Source organism: Ranitomeya variabilis, chromosome 4 (genome assembly GCF_051348905.1).
Source record: "Ranitomeya variabilis isolate aRanVar5 chromosome 4, aRanVar5.hap1, whole genome shotgun sequence".
Classification (NCBI taxonomy): domain Eukaryota; kingdom Metazoa; phylum Chordata; class Amphibia; order Anura; family Dendrobatidae; genus Ranitomeya; species Ranitomeya variabilis.
The window spans coordinates 72,270,681-72,284,990 of record NC_135235.1 but is presented as its reverse complement, the minus strand read 5'-3'; the positions used below and the strand labels follow the sequence as shown (position 1 = coordinate 72,284,990).

At 40.6% G+C, this 14,310-nt stretch overlaps 1 protein-coding gene across 6 annotated transcripts in view; it reads right to left on the bottom strand.

The window, feature by feature from the left end:
* Window positions 1–14,310, bottom strand: part of FGFR2 (fibroblast growth factor receptor 2) — an 87,871-nt gene that overhangs the window by 15,026 nt on the left and 58,535 nt on the right. For 3 of the 6 annotated variants that reach the window (XM_077258717.1, XM_077258719.1, XM_077258721.1), the window contains 3 exons: window positions 13,070–13,193; window positions 2,065–2,255; window positions 803–950 (listed from right to left, as the gene is read on the bottom strand). In XM_077258717.1, the coding sequence (XP_077114832.1) occupies window positions 803–950; window positions 2,065–2,255; window positions 13,070–13,193 (463 nt within the window). The remainder of the gene's footprint in view (window positions 1–802; window positions 951–2,064; window positions 2,256–13,069; window positions 13,194–14,310) is intronic. The other 3 variants (XM_077258718.1, XM_077258720.1, XM_077258722.1) reach the window with 1 other exon arrangement.

Below are 14,310 nucleotides of genomic sequence, written 5' to 3'. Positions count from 1 at the left end.
TTCAACTTGTAATTAGATTTATTTACTGTCTATCCCTTCATAAAGTTAGGTAATAAGGGTATGTGCACAAAACGTCTTTTTCAGGTGGGTTTCATCTGAAAAAGTGCTAAAAAAATCGCCAAAAAGAGAGAACATATGCACAGCAATGTCAAATCGACTTGCTGTGCACATATTCCATTGTTTTTTAATTTTTCATTGCATCAGACTTTGAAAATCGTAACGCGGCCAAATTAAGTGACTGATCCATTTTTCTGGTGACACGATGTTATATATAGAGAGAAAAAAAATCGATGTCGGCAAAGACAGCAAAGTAAACGTCAAAGTGGATACTTCGGGGAAAACAAGCATCTTCTGCTTCAAAAACGTTGTGGGTATGCCAGTGTCTAAAAAACTTTGTATGCACATACCCTAAGTGGGCCAAGTCAGCCATCGTATCAGGATAAACTATTAATTAAAGAGGAACCATTGACCTCATTAAGAGAAGCGGGGTGTCCTCATTAACGTGTTGCAACTTTGTGAATATAGCTTTGGCCTCCAATGTGTGTGGAGGTCATTAGAGGAAGACCGAGATAGAAAAATATGGAAGAACGTGTAACACAACAAGAGGAGTTTGGGTACTAAAGTGTTAGGGGAAAACAAAAGAGGTTAATAATTAATGAAATCCTTTAGCTCAATGGGTATTTTTCCATGGCCGTAATTCAGTACGGCATAACACCACCTCCAGATTTTTTGTCAAACGCCACCTTTGCCAAAAGCACCAAGAGCCCAATCGTAGCCCGTGTGCAGCGGCAGGAGACGTTACCTGGTTCTTTCTTCACCACCGTGAGCCAGGCTGACTTGTTGGCCTCTCCAATATAATTGGAGACCGTGCAAATATATTCGCCAGCATCTGCTTCTGTCACATTGTACAGATTCAGCACCTCAGCGCTGGAACTGTTTATTCCTGAGTGCTAAACATGGTCAGGTGACACAGGAAGAAAAAACATAGGGCTGTTGACTATCGGGTGTATCGGTATTGGTGTCCCTATATATATATGCAACATGCTCATTAAAAATGGTTGAAATGCTATTGCTGGTAAACTTCATAAAGAGGTATTCCCATCTCAGAATAGAGAGAGGCGCACATGCACTGTAACATCTCCATTCACCGTAGTGGGTGGTGGTCCAAGTCGCAAGTCTTGCATCTTACAGACATTTATGGCATATCCAGTGATGGGAATACCCCTGTAACTGAATTATTCTATTCCAAAATAGAAACTTTGCTCTTTGCTACTCATGATAAATTATCAATGTTCTACAACATACACTAAATATATTGCGTAAGATATTCTGATGTAAGGTAAAGGTATTTTTCAATTAGGATTAATCAGTAATGTTTGATTAGTAGGGACTGATGAGCATATAAAGGGCCTGACACTCCAGAGGTTGAGCTACTGTGCCCCTGGAAACAATGAGGGGGTACAGCAACCCAAAAATAATAAAGTGACTACCGCGTTTTAATCAATAGTGATCCCAAGGGATCTAGTCCCCAACAAACAAACATTGATGACTTATCCAAGTGTAGAAAGCTGGCTATGCACATCAGATGGCTGTCAACTGAACAATGCTTTGGTCGATAGCCATCTCAGCCAACTCTCCCATACAGAGAAGTGCTTGATCGACTGAGCGCTCGTGATCTCTATGGGAAAGCCTCAGACTGACACATTGGCTGGTGGCGTATCTCCAGAAGAACAAAGCGATCTGCAATCCAAAATCAGTCATGTGAAATTGACATCACTTCCAACCAGTCAGTCAGCTGCCACCAACATACACATTGGACAGTTGGCTGAACTTTTCAATATCGACGGGTTTGGCTGACAGTAGTCTATAGGTTTAGAGGCCTTAAGTTCTAGAGGTGTTATATAATTTTCTACTCTTCCTTTACAACAATAGAAGTAGGTTCCAGTAAACCTTGGTAATAAAGCATATCATGATATCATCAAGACTAATAACTATTAATATTCTGGTTATAAGGAATCATTTATTAAACACCTTACACATTTATGCTATGTAACAGATTCTTACCTTCAAGACCTTCATGTACGGGATCCCGTCTACTCCGTATCGGCTTCCATTCTTTTCCACATATCTCACCCAGCGAATATGGGGCTGGGCATCGCTGTATACCTTGCATACAAATTCTGCATCTCCTCCAACATAGGCAGTTGTGTTGGCTGGGAGGCCTGCCTGAAGTATAGGCCGATGTGAGGAGCGCTCTGTTGGAATAAAAAAAAACAGTGAAAGGGGGAATTAAAATAAAACACAAAATTTGACTTTCAGAATTCTTGACCTTAAGGAGGATCTCTAAGATTTGGAGCATGGACTTTTCTTTCGTGAAATGCACACAAGGAACTTAATGCAACTTTCTCAAGAACATTAGTCCCAAAAAAAAATCACAAATGAAAAAGAAATACATTGGTGTGCAAAAAGAAAAAAAACTTGTAGCTTAAGGTCGATATTTTTGTAAGACTGTTCTATATTAAAGTTGTAAAGTGTATTTAAGGACCTTCTACAACAGATCACACATTTACACCACAAGCATATATGTTCAAAGTTATATATGTTATAAAATAAATAAGGGCAGAGAAGCCAACAAAGGAGGGGGGAATAACTCCAGTCTGTAAACCCGTTAAGTTCCTGGCAAGGGTCCCTAAAGCAAAATCAGTGCCAAGTTGGAAAGGAGGGAGATGTGTATTTGTAAGTAATGGGGAGGGAGGAGGGAATAACTCAATCTTCAAATGATACCGCCAAGGGGAGGACAATAGAAAACATGCTAGTTTATACAGGCCAGAGAAGAAAGAAGCAAAGGGCATGGATTCCCTGCCCATATATTTGGTTGCCAAGATTTGTGTGTCACCTGTGACAGAGTGCTCCAATTAACCAACGTGGGTCTAGAATCCACCAACGATGGTAGAAATACTGACCTGAACGACACAATACTTAGAGGAAATCATGGCGCCAAGCAATGCTCCTACAGTGTCCTGTCCAATTCCTCTGATAACCAACTTTTGCTTGGTTCATTACTCGGTCAAGCTGTTTTCACAATACTACTTGGGCTTCCTATTACCCATCCAGAAGTTTTCCCACCTGCAGCAGCTCTCGTCACTCCTGACGTACAAATGACGTTACTTTTCACACTTTCGATGTTATGAGAAGAGCGGAAAAGAGTAATAATGTGGATGAGTAAAGGAGATTGACACTTTCTAATTTTAATCTTCGCAACAAAACTTTCAAAGACTGAGGCTACTGATCTTTAATTGCGCTCCGTATTCCACTGGCAAGGAAGGTGTTAAGGAGCGAAATGAATCCAATCTCTGGGAGCGTCTTACACACACACACACATACCATGTTCCAATAAATTGTTTCACAAACAGACGTCCAGAGAGCAGCCTCATGTAAAGCCAGCACACCTCCCTGGAACAAAGGCGGCTTTCATGCAGGTTGCTCTCCCTGGCACTCTGTGGGGAATTGGTCCACTGACGTAATCCTGGCAGCCCCAGCACAAGCGCCAACCTTGTTTAACTTGCAGTAAGTTAAAGCGTAGAAGGAAAGGGGGGAGAAATTTTATGAAAAAAGAGAAAGGAATCTTAAAACGATCACTCCGGATTTGGGGCACTGATTTAGAGTACTAGAGAATGATGTGTGGTTCAAAAGATATATTTATCAAACTGTATTTTTTCCTTTGAAGTCACAATAAATGATTCCCTGCCTACATTTTTACTACCCATTAAGCTAAACAAGCGACACACAGCTCACCAAGACCAGACAGAAACAAAGCAATGGAGAAGATCATTCTGAACTCCATAAAATAAATGTCAAGTAGACCCCCATGTGAAATACTCTTCGTAAGATCTGTAAATGCTCTTGGAATACGGCCTTATGATGTATTATGGTTGACTGTCCATGGAATCCTTAGAAAGAACAAGATGAAGATTTTCCTGCATGTATGTGCACCATAAGAATCCCCTATAGCTGCTATGGGGCGCCCGGTGAGCAGGGTTGCCAACTTGAGTTTTTACTTTTGCTGGAAGGTTATCAAAAAAAAAATCAAGGGCAGACAAAAATTTTTACAGACACATTGGAAAACCATCATAAGTCATTATGATTGTGATACATGTGTGCCACAACACAACGATGATAAGACGACATCAGCTGCATTCACCATAAAATGTAAAATGATGATAATTACAATCAAAATAATCTGTATACGTTTCTCCAGCCTGAAAAAAAAAAAAAAAAAATCACAGGTGCCTTAAGTTTTTCTTATGGAAAAAGCAAAAAAGTTCCCTATTTTTACGGACTATCCTGGAATTTTTAAATGGTTGTTAACCCAGCCGGTGAAAACGGGCCTGCTATTAAAATGGAGCACAAAATGACTGTTCAAACCAAGTACAGGTATATATTGTTTATACTGCAGAGAGAAGTAGGCAACTACTTATATCGGTCAAAGCTGCTGCTTCATTGGACATTGGTTCATGTAGGGGAAATCCAGTTCTTCTGAGAATTGGCACCAGGCGTTAAATTGGGAACACTGGATTCATACATGATTTTGGTTTGGTGTCATTATCCTTTCTCCATGACTATTGGGCCAATTTTCACCTTCGTTTCTTGTACTTTCATTGCAGTGCTTATACAAATAAGTCCTTCACCAAATCTTTCAGTGCACCATACCACCTACTTCTTTTCCATCTATGTCCTTCTGAAGCTCCTGTAAAGCCACAGGTGTCAAAGAAAAAGTTGATAGAGATGGATGGAAATTAACAGGCTCGGACTGGCCCACAGGGTAACAGGGCAATCCCCCGGTGGGCCCCTGGGCAGAGCTGGGCCCCCAACCTCACTGTATGGGCAGTACTTGGCATAATTCTCTTGATTCACTCTGATCAAAAAAAAGCAGCATCTCATCATTCATTAACCAAACTACCCAGTTTATTATTATATAGAGAGGTAAATTTGTGAAGGAGGGTAGTGTAATATTTGCATGCAGGTGAAGAGTGGGCCCCCAAAGTCAATGTTATTGGTGGGCCCTTGTCACCCCAGTCCGACACTGAGTAGGTAGGAAGGTGCACTGGACTGTTTAGCCACGTCAAGGGTACACTGATCATATGACCTTAGTTTGAATAGTCCATTTCTTCTCACAGACCTTTTAAGTAGAGGGAATCTATGAAGGACTTATTTGTATAAGCACTGCAATGAGAGTACAAGAAATGAAGGTGAAAATTGGCCCAATAGTCATGGAGAAAGGATAATGACACCAAACCAAAACCATGTATGAATCCAGTGTTCCCAATTTAACGCCTGGTGCCAATTCTCAGAAGAACTGGTTTTCCCCTACATGAACCAATGTCCAATGAAGCAGCAGCTTTGACCGATATAAGTAGTTGCCTATTTCTCTCTGCAGTATAAACAATATATAGTTTAATAAAAAGAGTAGGTAAAAGGCACAAGATTTCAATGGTAAGTAAAATGTTTTCCATGCTTAGGAAGAGACATTAAGCAAAAAATATGAGCAAGGTGGTCAGAAGACAGCTGTGGAGCCTCCTAGAACACTATCAAGGCTGCAATCAGGAGCCCAGCCTAAACTATGTCAGCATCCTTTCCTGGACAACCTTTTAGCAGCAGAACGATTTCATTAACCCTGTGCTAACTAGAGCCATATTACAATCAACTTATAAATAGCAGTAAAGCAGTCAACACAAACTTGACTTTCACAGAAATTGTTTTCATGTTGACGTTGTTTAGTTCCAACATGAAAGCAGATGTGTACAGAATAGAGGTCGAATGACAAATCTACAGATGTATAAATAGATTCGGTGTAGACTCAGTAGTGCATGCAGGAGCACACCTAGGGATGGTTAAAGAGTTTTTTTTATACTTCTTTCTGCTCGATATCGAGCCATGGTGACTTGATGGATGAATGATTTGTAGGAAGATTGATCTTGTGCAAGCCTAGATAGGTCCACCAGTCTTCTTCGCCATTATCTTGATAGTATCAAGTCATCAGGTGGCTGGACTTCTTCGTCCTTCTCCAGTGATTGCTCTGATTGCTCTCATTGTATGATGGGTTCAAAGTAGGCAAGCCGTAGCTGAACCTTGCTTTGAGTGACATTTCTAGCTTGATTTGTTCTAAGAATGATTTGTTTGTTCTTCTTGCCATCAATGGCATTGATAACACCTACTCCAACACCACATTTCGAAGACATTGATTCTTCTTCAGCCATCGATTCTTCTTCAGCCTTTTTTCTTTATCGTCCATGATTCGCATCCGTGTATTATCACGGAAAAGACCAATCTATGTACCACCCAAAAGTGCACAAACTTTGTAACATACAGTATCTTATCAGAAAATTCCACTTCTTTCTCCTCCTGAGCAGATGTTTTATTCTTAAAATTCGCAATTCTTGGGTAAAATCTGTCTTCAGTGAACACAAATATTCCCTTTACTGAGAAAGGAGATGACACTTGGTGCTCATAAAGTATATGGAGAACAGTAACTTGTTTCAGAAGAATGACTCTTCTAGCTCCTCCCTTCATGGAATTTTAAGAGCACCAACTGTCATCTCCTCTCTGAGTAATGGAAAACACTGAATACAGGTTTTACCCAGAAAAAATATATATCTTTGTACCATATTAGCCAGTATTTGTGTTCCATAAAGGTGCGGTAAATTCTGGAATCCTCCATTTTGATACAGAAAAAATATATATCTTTGTACTAGTGAGCTAATTCAATGCCTGATGAAGGGACCTGAGTAGTCTCAAAAGCTTGCAATTGCTTGTTACCATCTTTTCAGTTAGCCATTAAAAGCCACTAAGATAAAATTTTCACCCATGAATTGCGAGTGAAGGATAAGTCCAAGAGAAGAAAGAAGCAGATTTCTCTGATAAGATGTATTACAAAGTTTTTTTGTGTGTGTCTATAAAAGATTGACCTGTGATCAATGTCCTTGAACTCACGGCAATATTCTTCGATACTAGGGCCAATTAGTTGAACATATATATTCTCCATGGGGGTCAAAGGAAGATTCCTCTGAGAGAGATGTCTCGAGAAAAGATGGACTCCTTTGGGAATAAGAAGAATGCCCACCATGAAAGGCATTATATCCAATGCAAGGGACTAACATTAAATAAGAAATTTGCAAGCATTTCCTAGAGGGAGTCCAATTTTTATTTAACATGCTCTGAGATGGTAATAAAAGCTTCTTACGAAAATTGTCCCAAGGATGAGATAAGGAAATTGAAATATTGCAGTCTGATGACTTCAGGAAAGTTCAGGTTTAGGAAGAATTTTCTATAACCGTGTGCAGTGGATTTTCTATATCAAGGAACAACATCCTTTGAGTGCCCTTATCCGTTCCTTCACAAACAGGTTTCAAGTGTGCTTGCTCCACCAAATTCCTCTGCCGGTGAGTGCTGGAAAGCCGTGCTTAATGCAGTCTGGCTTGGAATCTATGCTCCTTTTCATTTCTCCTTCAAACATTTTGTGGGAAGTTGACTTTGTTAAAAAAAGGCAGGTTTCTGCACATGATCCCTGCATAATTGGAACCTTACAGCTCCCCCACAACCCTCTCTTTGCCTCCTATGGGAACAGCTACGGTGTTATTACAAGTCTTACGTTCTTGCTTTTCCTTCACTTTCCGAGCTTTGGGTTTCAGAGCTCAGCAGCAGGATTTCATTTCCTTTGCCCTAGAATCACTTTGGGTAATGGGGCCAGCAAGGGAACTCATCCTAGGCCAATCTGGGATATCATCAATAAAAGGGTTAATAGCCATCCTGGTCATCATATTCATGATCTCCTTAATAGAGAAACTGTATGAACCGAAAATATTGTAATATGTTCCCTGAGCACTTAGGATGATCACTTACATTAGTGATTAGTACAATGCCACATTTCTCAAAGTTCACCATCACTAATATTTCAATTGTAGTTCTTTTACCAGGAATGAATAAAAAGTGTTCACACCCTGAATAATGGGACACTTACGCTCAAGGGGAATCTGTCACAAAATTTATGTTGCCCAAACCATGAGGAGTATGAATCAGAGTCTGACTCTATATTGCAGCCAGGTATGGTTTATGCTGAAATGCTTCATCCTTCTGTGCACACATGGGTGAGATCTGTCAATCAACTGGAGTAGGATGAGGAGAAGTTCTCCACATTGGACTAGTCACGTCTCTCCCTATGGTGCCAGGCCGACTATCCAAACTATGTTTTCTCTGAGAAGCTAGGCATTGATTCACGGTATCTGTGTTTCAAGCAGAATGAATGTAGTGACAGGTTCCCCTTAATGTATTATCATAAAAAAAAGTTATTATGCTAATCATATTTTATAAAATTTGTGATTTTTTAATTTTACTTTTACATACAAACGCACACTCTAATATATGTTTTTTTTTTTTATTTTAATCCAGAAATCTTGCAGTTTTCACACAGACCACTGAGTCTAAAAATTAGCTGATATATCCTGTTCTGTAGATATCAGACACATAACACCTCTATATGCAGTAGATAACATACAACCCACCATTCACAATAGATGATATCACAGCTCTCCTCTTCCTCCTCCCTGCACAAAGACCTCTGCACAGATCACAGGGCATGCCCACAACACACCACTATAGAGGTGTATTGGCTGATGTAAAGATATCTAAATGATGCAAAAAAAACCCAAAAACAGCCACGATTGTGGACCCCATAATCTATACCGCGCTGCCCCATCTGCAGGGCAACATGGTGGCTCAGTGGTTAGCACTGTAGCCTTGCAGCACTGGGATCCTGGATTCAAATCTAAGCTAGAACATCATCTGCAAGGAGATTGTATGCTCCCCCTATGTCTATGTGAGTTTCCTCCCACCCTCCGAAGACTTATTGCTAGGGAATATAGATTGAGAGCCCCAATGGGGACAGTGCCGATAATGAATGTAAAGTGCTGTGGTATTAATGGTGCTATATGAGTGAGTAAAATCAAATAAAAAAATAATCATGTACAGAAAATAGAAAAAAAAGTACAATCAGAAAATCCAACGAGATTAGAAGAAATTACTATTTATCAGTATCTGGTTTGAAGTTGTAAAAATAATGTGTTGTACAGTCCCCCAAAAAATATTTATAGTACCACCATCCAGCAAAATATAAACAACTACTACTTCACTTCGTGCTTTCTTGGCGCTCATCACCATTCTACACATGGTAGCAGTCGCGGTGCAGAAGATGCCTCCAGCTTCGTGAGCTCTGCACAGTCATGTCTCCGCTTCCAGCTCACCTAACCATTTTCAATGTATGTCAACAACTTCTTCCCCACCTGCTGAACAGGCAAGTCAGGGCAGGACAACACGTAAAGAGTGAACATCTAATAATCTCATCTTCAGCAATCCCTCACTATTGTCCTTCAGATTCACGCCTGAGCCCACAAATCTACAGAGCAAGGCGCTCTCCTCATCCTTCCTGTTATCTTGTAGAATATCTCATCTCTATGTTGTGTCCCTTCATTCACTGTCTGCATTAAATGCAGGAAAGGTGTAACATAATCTTGATATTGGCATGAGCACCATGGCGGAACACCTGGTCTATCCATAGTCACACTTTCGCAGAAAATCATAACTTGCATTATTCTGCCGGCTAGTTCCCGCCAAGATCTTCTGCCATGGTCGAAAAATTACATGGATCTTATCGAAGCACAATGAAGGCAAATCCTATTATACTGGTTCAATACAGTTCAGATGGAGGTTAGAGGGACTGGTTATCACAGTATATCACAGACAATTCTCTATACTCCTACTTCTAGACCTGTCCTCTGCCTTCGACAAAGTTGACCACTGCCTCCTACTACAGATCCTCTCTTCTTTTGGTGTCAAAGACCTCACCCTATCCTGGATCTCCTCATACCTCACCAACCGCACATTTACTGTTTCCTACTCCCACACTACCTCTTCATCTCGCCCCCTTCTCTGTTGGTGTCCCTCAAGGCTCTGTCCTAGGACCTCTTCCCAATCTATACCCTTGGCCTGGGACAACTCATTATTATTATTTTATTATTATTGTTTATTTATATAGCACCATTAATTCCATGGTGCTGTATATGAGAAGGGGTTACATCAAAATACAAACTCATAAAGGCCTATGGCTTCCAGTACCATCTATATGCCGATGACACTCAGATCTACCTCTCTAGCCCAGATGTCACCTCTCCGCTCTCCAGAATCCCAGAGTGTCTATCAGCCATATCCTCCTTCTCCTCTCGCTTCCTCAAACTCAATGTGGACAAAACCGAACTAATTATCTTTCCTCCATCTCGCACATCTTCCCTACCTGATCTTTCTATCACAATAAATGAATTCACTCTTTCCCCCGTCCCGGTAATCCGCTGCCTCGGAATGACTCTTCACTCTGCCCTGTCCTTTAAACCGCACATCCAAGCTCTCGCCACCTTCTGTCGCCTCCAGCTCAAAAATATTTCCAGAATCTGTCCTTTCCTCAACCCTCACTCTACCAAAATGCTTGTGCATGCCCTAATCATTTCTCGCCTCAACTACTGCAACATCCTCTTTTGTGGCCTACCCTCTAACACTCTCGCACCCCTCTACTCCATCCTTAACACTGCTGCCCGACTAAGTAATCTCTCTCCTCGCTACTCTCTGGCTTCCCCTCTTTGCAAATCCCTTCACTGGCTTCCAATTACCCAGCTTATCCGGTTTAAACTACTAACACTGACCATCAAAGCCTTCCATAACCTTTCTCCTCCATATATTTCCGTACTAATCTCTCAACATCTTCCCTCATGTAATCTTCAGTCCTCCCAAGACAGCCTTCTCTCCTACATGATTATTCGCTCCTCACCCAATCGCCTCCAAGACTTCTCCCGAATATCCCCCATCATCCGTAATTCTGTGCCCCAACACGTCCGGTTATCCACCACATTTGGATCCTTTAAAAGGAACATGAAAACCCATCTCTTCAAAGAAGCTTACAACCTGTAATGACCACACAACCACCTCAACACCATCGGAGCTACCGCAACCCCTGACCTAATGTCTCCTTCCCCACAATCCTGTAGAATGTAAGCCCGCAAGGGCAGGGTCATCTCCCCTCTGTATCAGTCTGTCATTGTTAGTTTTGTTTACTGTAAGCGATATTTGTATTTTGATGTAACCCCATCTCATGTACAGGACCATGGAATTAATGGTGCTATATAAATAAATAAATAATAATATATTGTCATACATCCTTGCTGGGTCTATAACGTGAGAAAAGACCCCCATGCACATTAGGTAATAGTCAAATGAACCTGATGATCCTTTTGTACAGTGGTAAGGTAAGCCACTGTCATGGAGAACACAAACGCTTGGCCAAGAGTTCTTGTGTATGGGGGAGTTCGGAGAGATGACGGTCAGTGGGAAAAACATGTGGCTAACAGCTATGTCATGTGTATGACTATTTTAGAATAGTTGATGAAAGTTAAAAAAAAAAGAAACTCCTCCCAGGTTATGCTCCTTGGTGAGGAAGGCGTATATAGTCCACGGCACTAAGGAGGAATAAGTTTGGCAGGTAAGATACAGATGATTGAAGGTGTAGTTTGTAGTTTGACAACAGCAAGAAAGCCAATGATTGCATAAGACATTAAGCACGCTGGATTCCAACATTTAATTTTCATTAAAGCAGGGCCATTTCTTTACCTTAAAATAGTACATCTAGTACAGCATGCCAGGAGCCCATCTAGCCACACACAAAGCAGCCCATTGTGTAGGTGCGAGAGCAATGCTGAATTTAACTAATTTACTGTGTAAGCTATGGCACTACTGGGCCCAGTTTGGCAGGAAAGAGAACCTATTCTTGGAGACTTATTTGGAATTTTCCTCCTCGGCTCCTGGCCGCCCTCTGTGATGGTGTGTCAGGTTTAACATTATGGAAGTCATAGAATAAACTGGTACTATTGACGCAATCTGACAAAATCACTTGGCTCTAGCCTAAGGAATACAGTCCCAGGGTAAGGAATATAGACCTATGCCTACGGAGGTGGAAATGGTGAAGGATATATTAACGTTTCAGTAAGGCTAGAGGTATACAGCAGTGTTTTGTGACCTGACAACTTGCACATTTTCAAATTTAAAAAAAAAATCCAACACTTTTGCATGTGACCAACTTGGTTTCATAGGCTTCAATGTAAATTGACTTCTCCCTCCCATGCCACATGCCTGCAAGCCAGATAAAATTTCTAATATAAAGTGACGTGATAGCAGGTCACACTAATTAATTTGGTCACACAACTTGACTAAAAAATGCTGTGTAGCCCCTAGCCTTTTAAGGGTGTTTTACGGGATTGTAAAAACATGGCTGCCTTCTTGTCAGTTGTGTTTGATATCGTACTTATCCCTATTCTGTCAAATAAGACTGAGCTGTAATACCAGGAAGGGTCCAAAAACAAGCGAGTGGCGGTGTTTAAAAAAAACCAAACAAATCAGCCATGTTTTTTTGCCGCATACAATCACTTTAAGGTGTTGACAAGGATGGACGGCACCATATTTATTTCGGCTTCAGTTCATCAAACTCAATGCATAAATAAAAAATTGGCACAAATTTTTTGGAGCAGACTTGAATCAGAAAAACTAGCAAGAACTGTTTGTTAGGCAATCCCTTCATGTGTTGCTGCTGTCGAACAGCCGCGGTGACTCAAGCATTTTTTTCGCGCATGTCAAAAATACTCGTTTAGGACACGAGCGTGCTTGGATAAGACGCTCGCTCATCACTACTAGGAAGCCATATTTTTATACACTCTGGCTTCTGCTTTTGTGCATGTTCTCATGGTAATTACATAATACTATGGAACTATTAAATTTCATTCACATGTATGTGAATGGAAAAAAACAGTTCCAGTATCACAAAAAAGTAAGCAAAATAATAATAATAAACGAAAAACATTGAAAAAAAAATATGTAAACCCTTATATTAAACAGAGCATTGCGGTCCGGGTGTGTGCTGGAGAGATTATTCCTTGCTTGCGATCCCACATGTAGTGATGAATTTTGTAATGTCACTCACCTATGACATCAAGGCTGTATGTATGATTTATTGACCCATATTCATTTTCTACGATGCACGTGTAGACGCCTTTGTCCGATGGAACAACACTTTCCATAATCAAACTCCAGTGCTGGTTACGAACCTGAAGAGATAGCCAAAGTTTATTAATAATCATTTTATAGGCAATACACTATTCACATTCATAAATGGCTGTAATATCATATTATACAGTTCGCCAAACCCCCCAAAAATACAGTATTTAAAGGGTTTCTCCATGTAAAAATATAGTTAAAAAAAATGAAAGTAAAAAAAAAAAAAAAAAAAAAAAAGAAAAATGTCATTATAAATTAATTCCTAAATACCTTTAATTAGCAAATCACACTCATTTTTTGTCTAGGTAGGTAATCACCATGGAACATGAAAATAGCCTCTGTTTTGCTAGATTGACAGAAACCTGCCCTAGAATGTTAGGACTGGTCAGGTGCCTGTGGGTATGTGCAGAAGGAAGCTCTGCTGCTGTGACCTGAAAATAACCTATACTGGCAATCTATTTCCAGGTCACAGCAGCAGAGATTCCTTCTGCACATGCTCACATGTATCTGACCAGTCCTAACTTTCTAGGACAGGTTTCTAGACCAAGGATGCTTTCATGCACAACAGCTATTAATTCCATAGACATAATCAGTGTGATTTGCCACATAATATTATTTAGGAATTTAATGATGACATTTTATTTTAACTTTCTTATATTCCCTTGTAAGTAGTGTCGGACTGGGGGGCCAAGGGCCCACCAGTAACATTGACTTTGGGGGGGGGCACACTTTTCACCTACATACAATTATTACACTACCCTCGTTCACAAATTTACCTATATCTCTATATACTAAGCTAGGTAATTTGGTTAATGAATGAGGAGATTCTCCTTTTTTTCTGTACAGAGTGAATCAAGTGAATTATGCCAAGTACTGCCCATACAGTGGGATTGGAGGCCCAGATCAGCACAGGGGCCCACCGGAGAATTCCCCTGTGACCCTATGGGCCAGTCCGAGCCTGCTTGTAAGCAATTGAAGAGACAAGAGTAGAGGTAAAAGTATGGATCAGTTATCAATATGCACTAAAAAACCATAAAAAAAGTCAAGATCTACTACATCCATACGTAAAAGTCTTCTAATACTCGGTAATAACCATCAGTGATGCGGAGACCGCGCAGATGGTCTCTCTACACGCTTCAAACCTATATACAGCAAATCTGGTGCCCA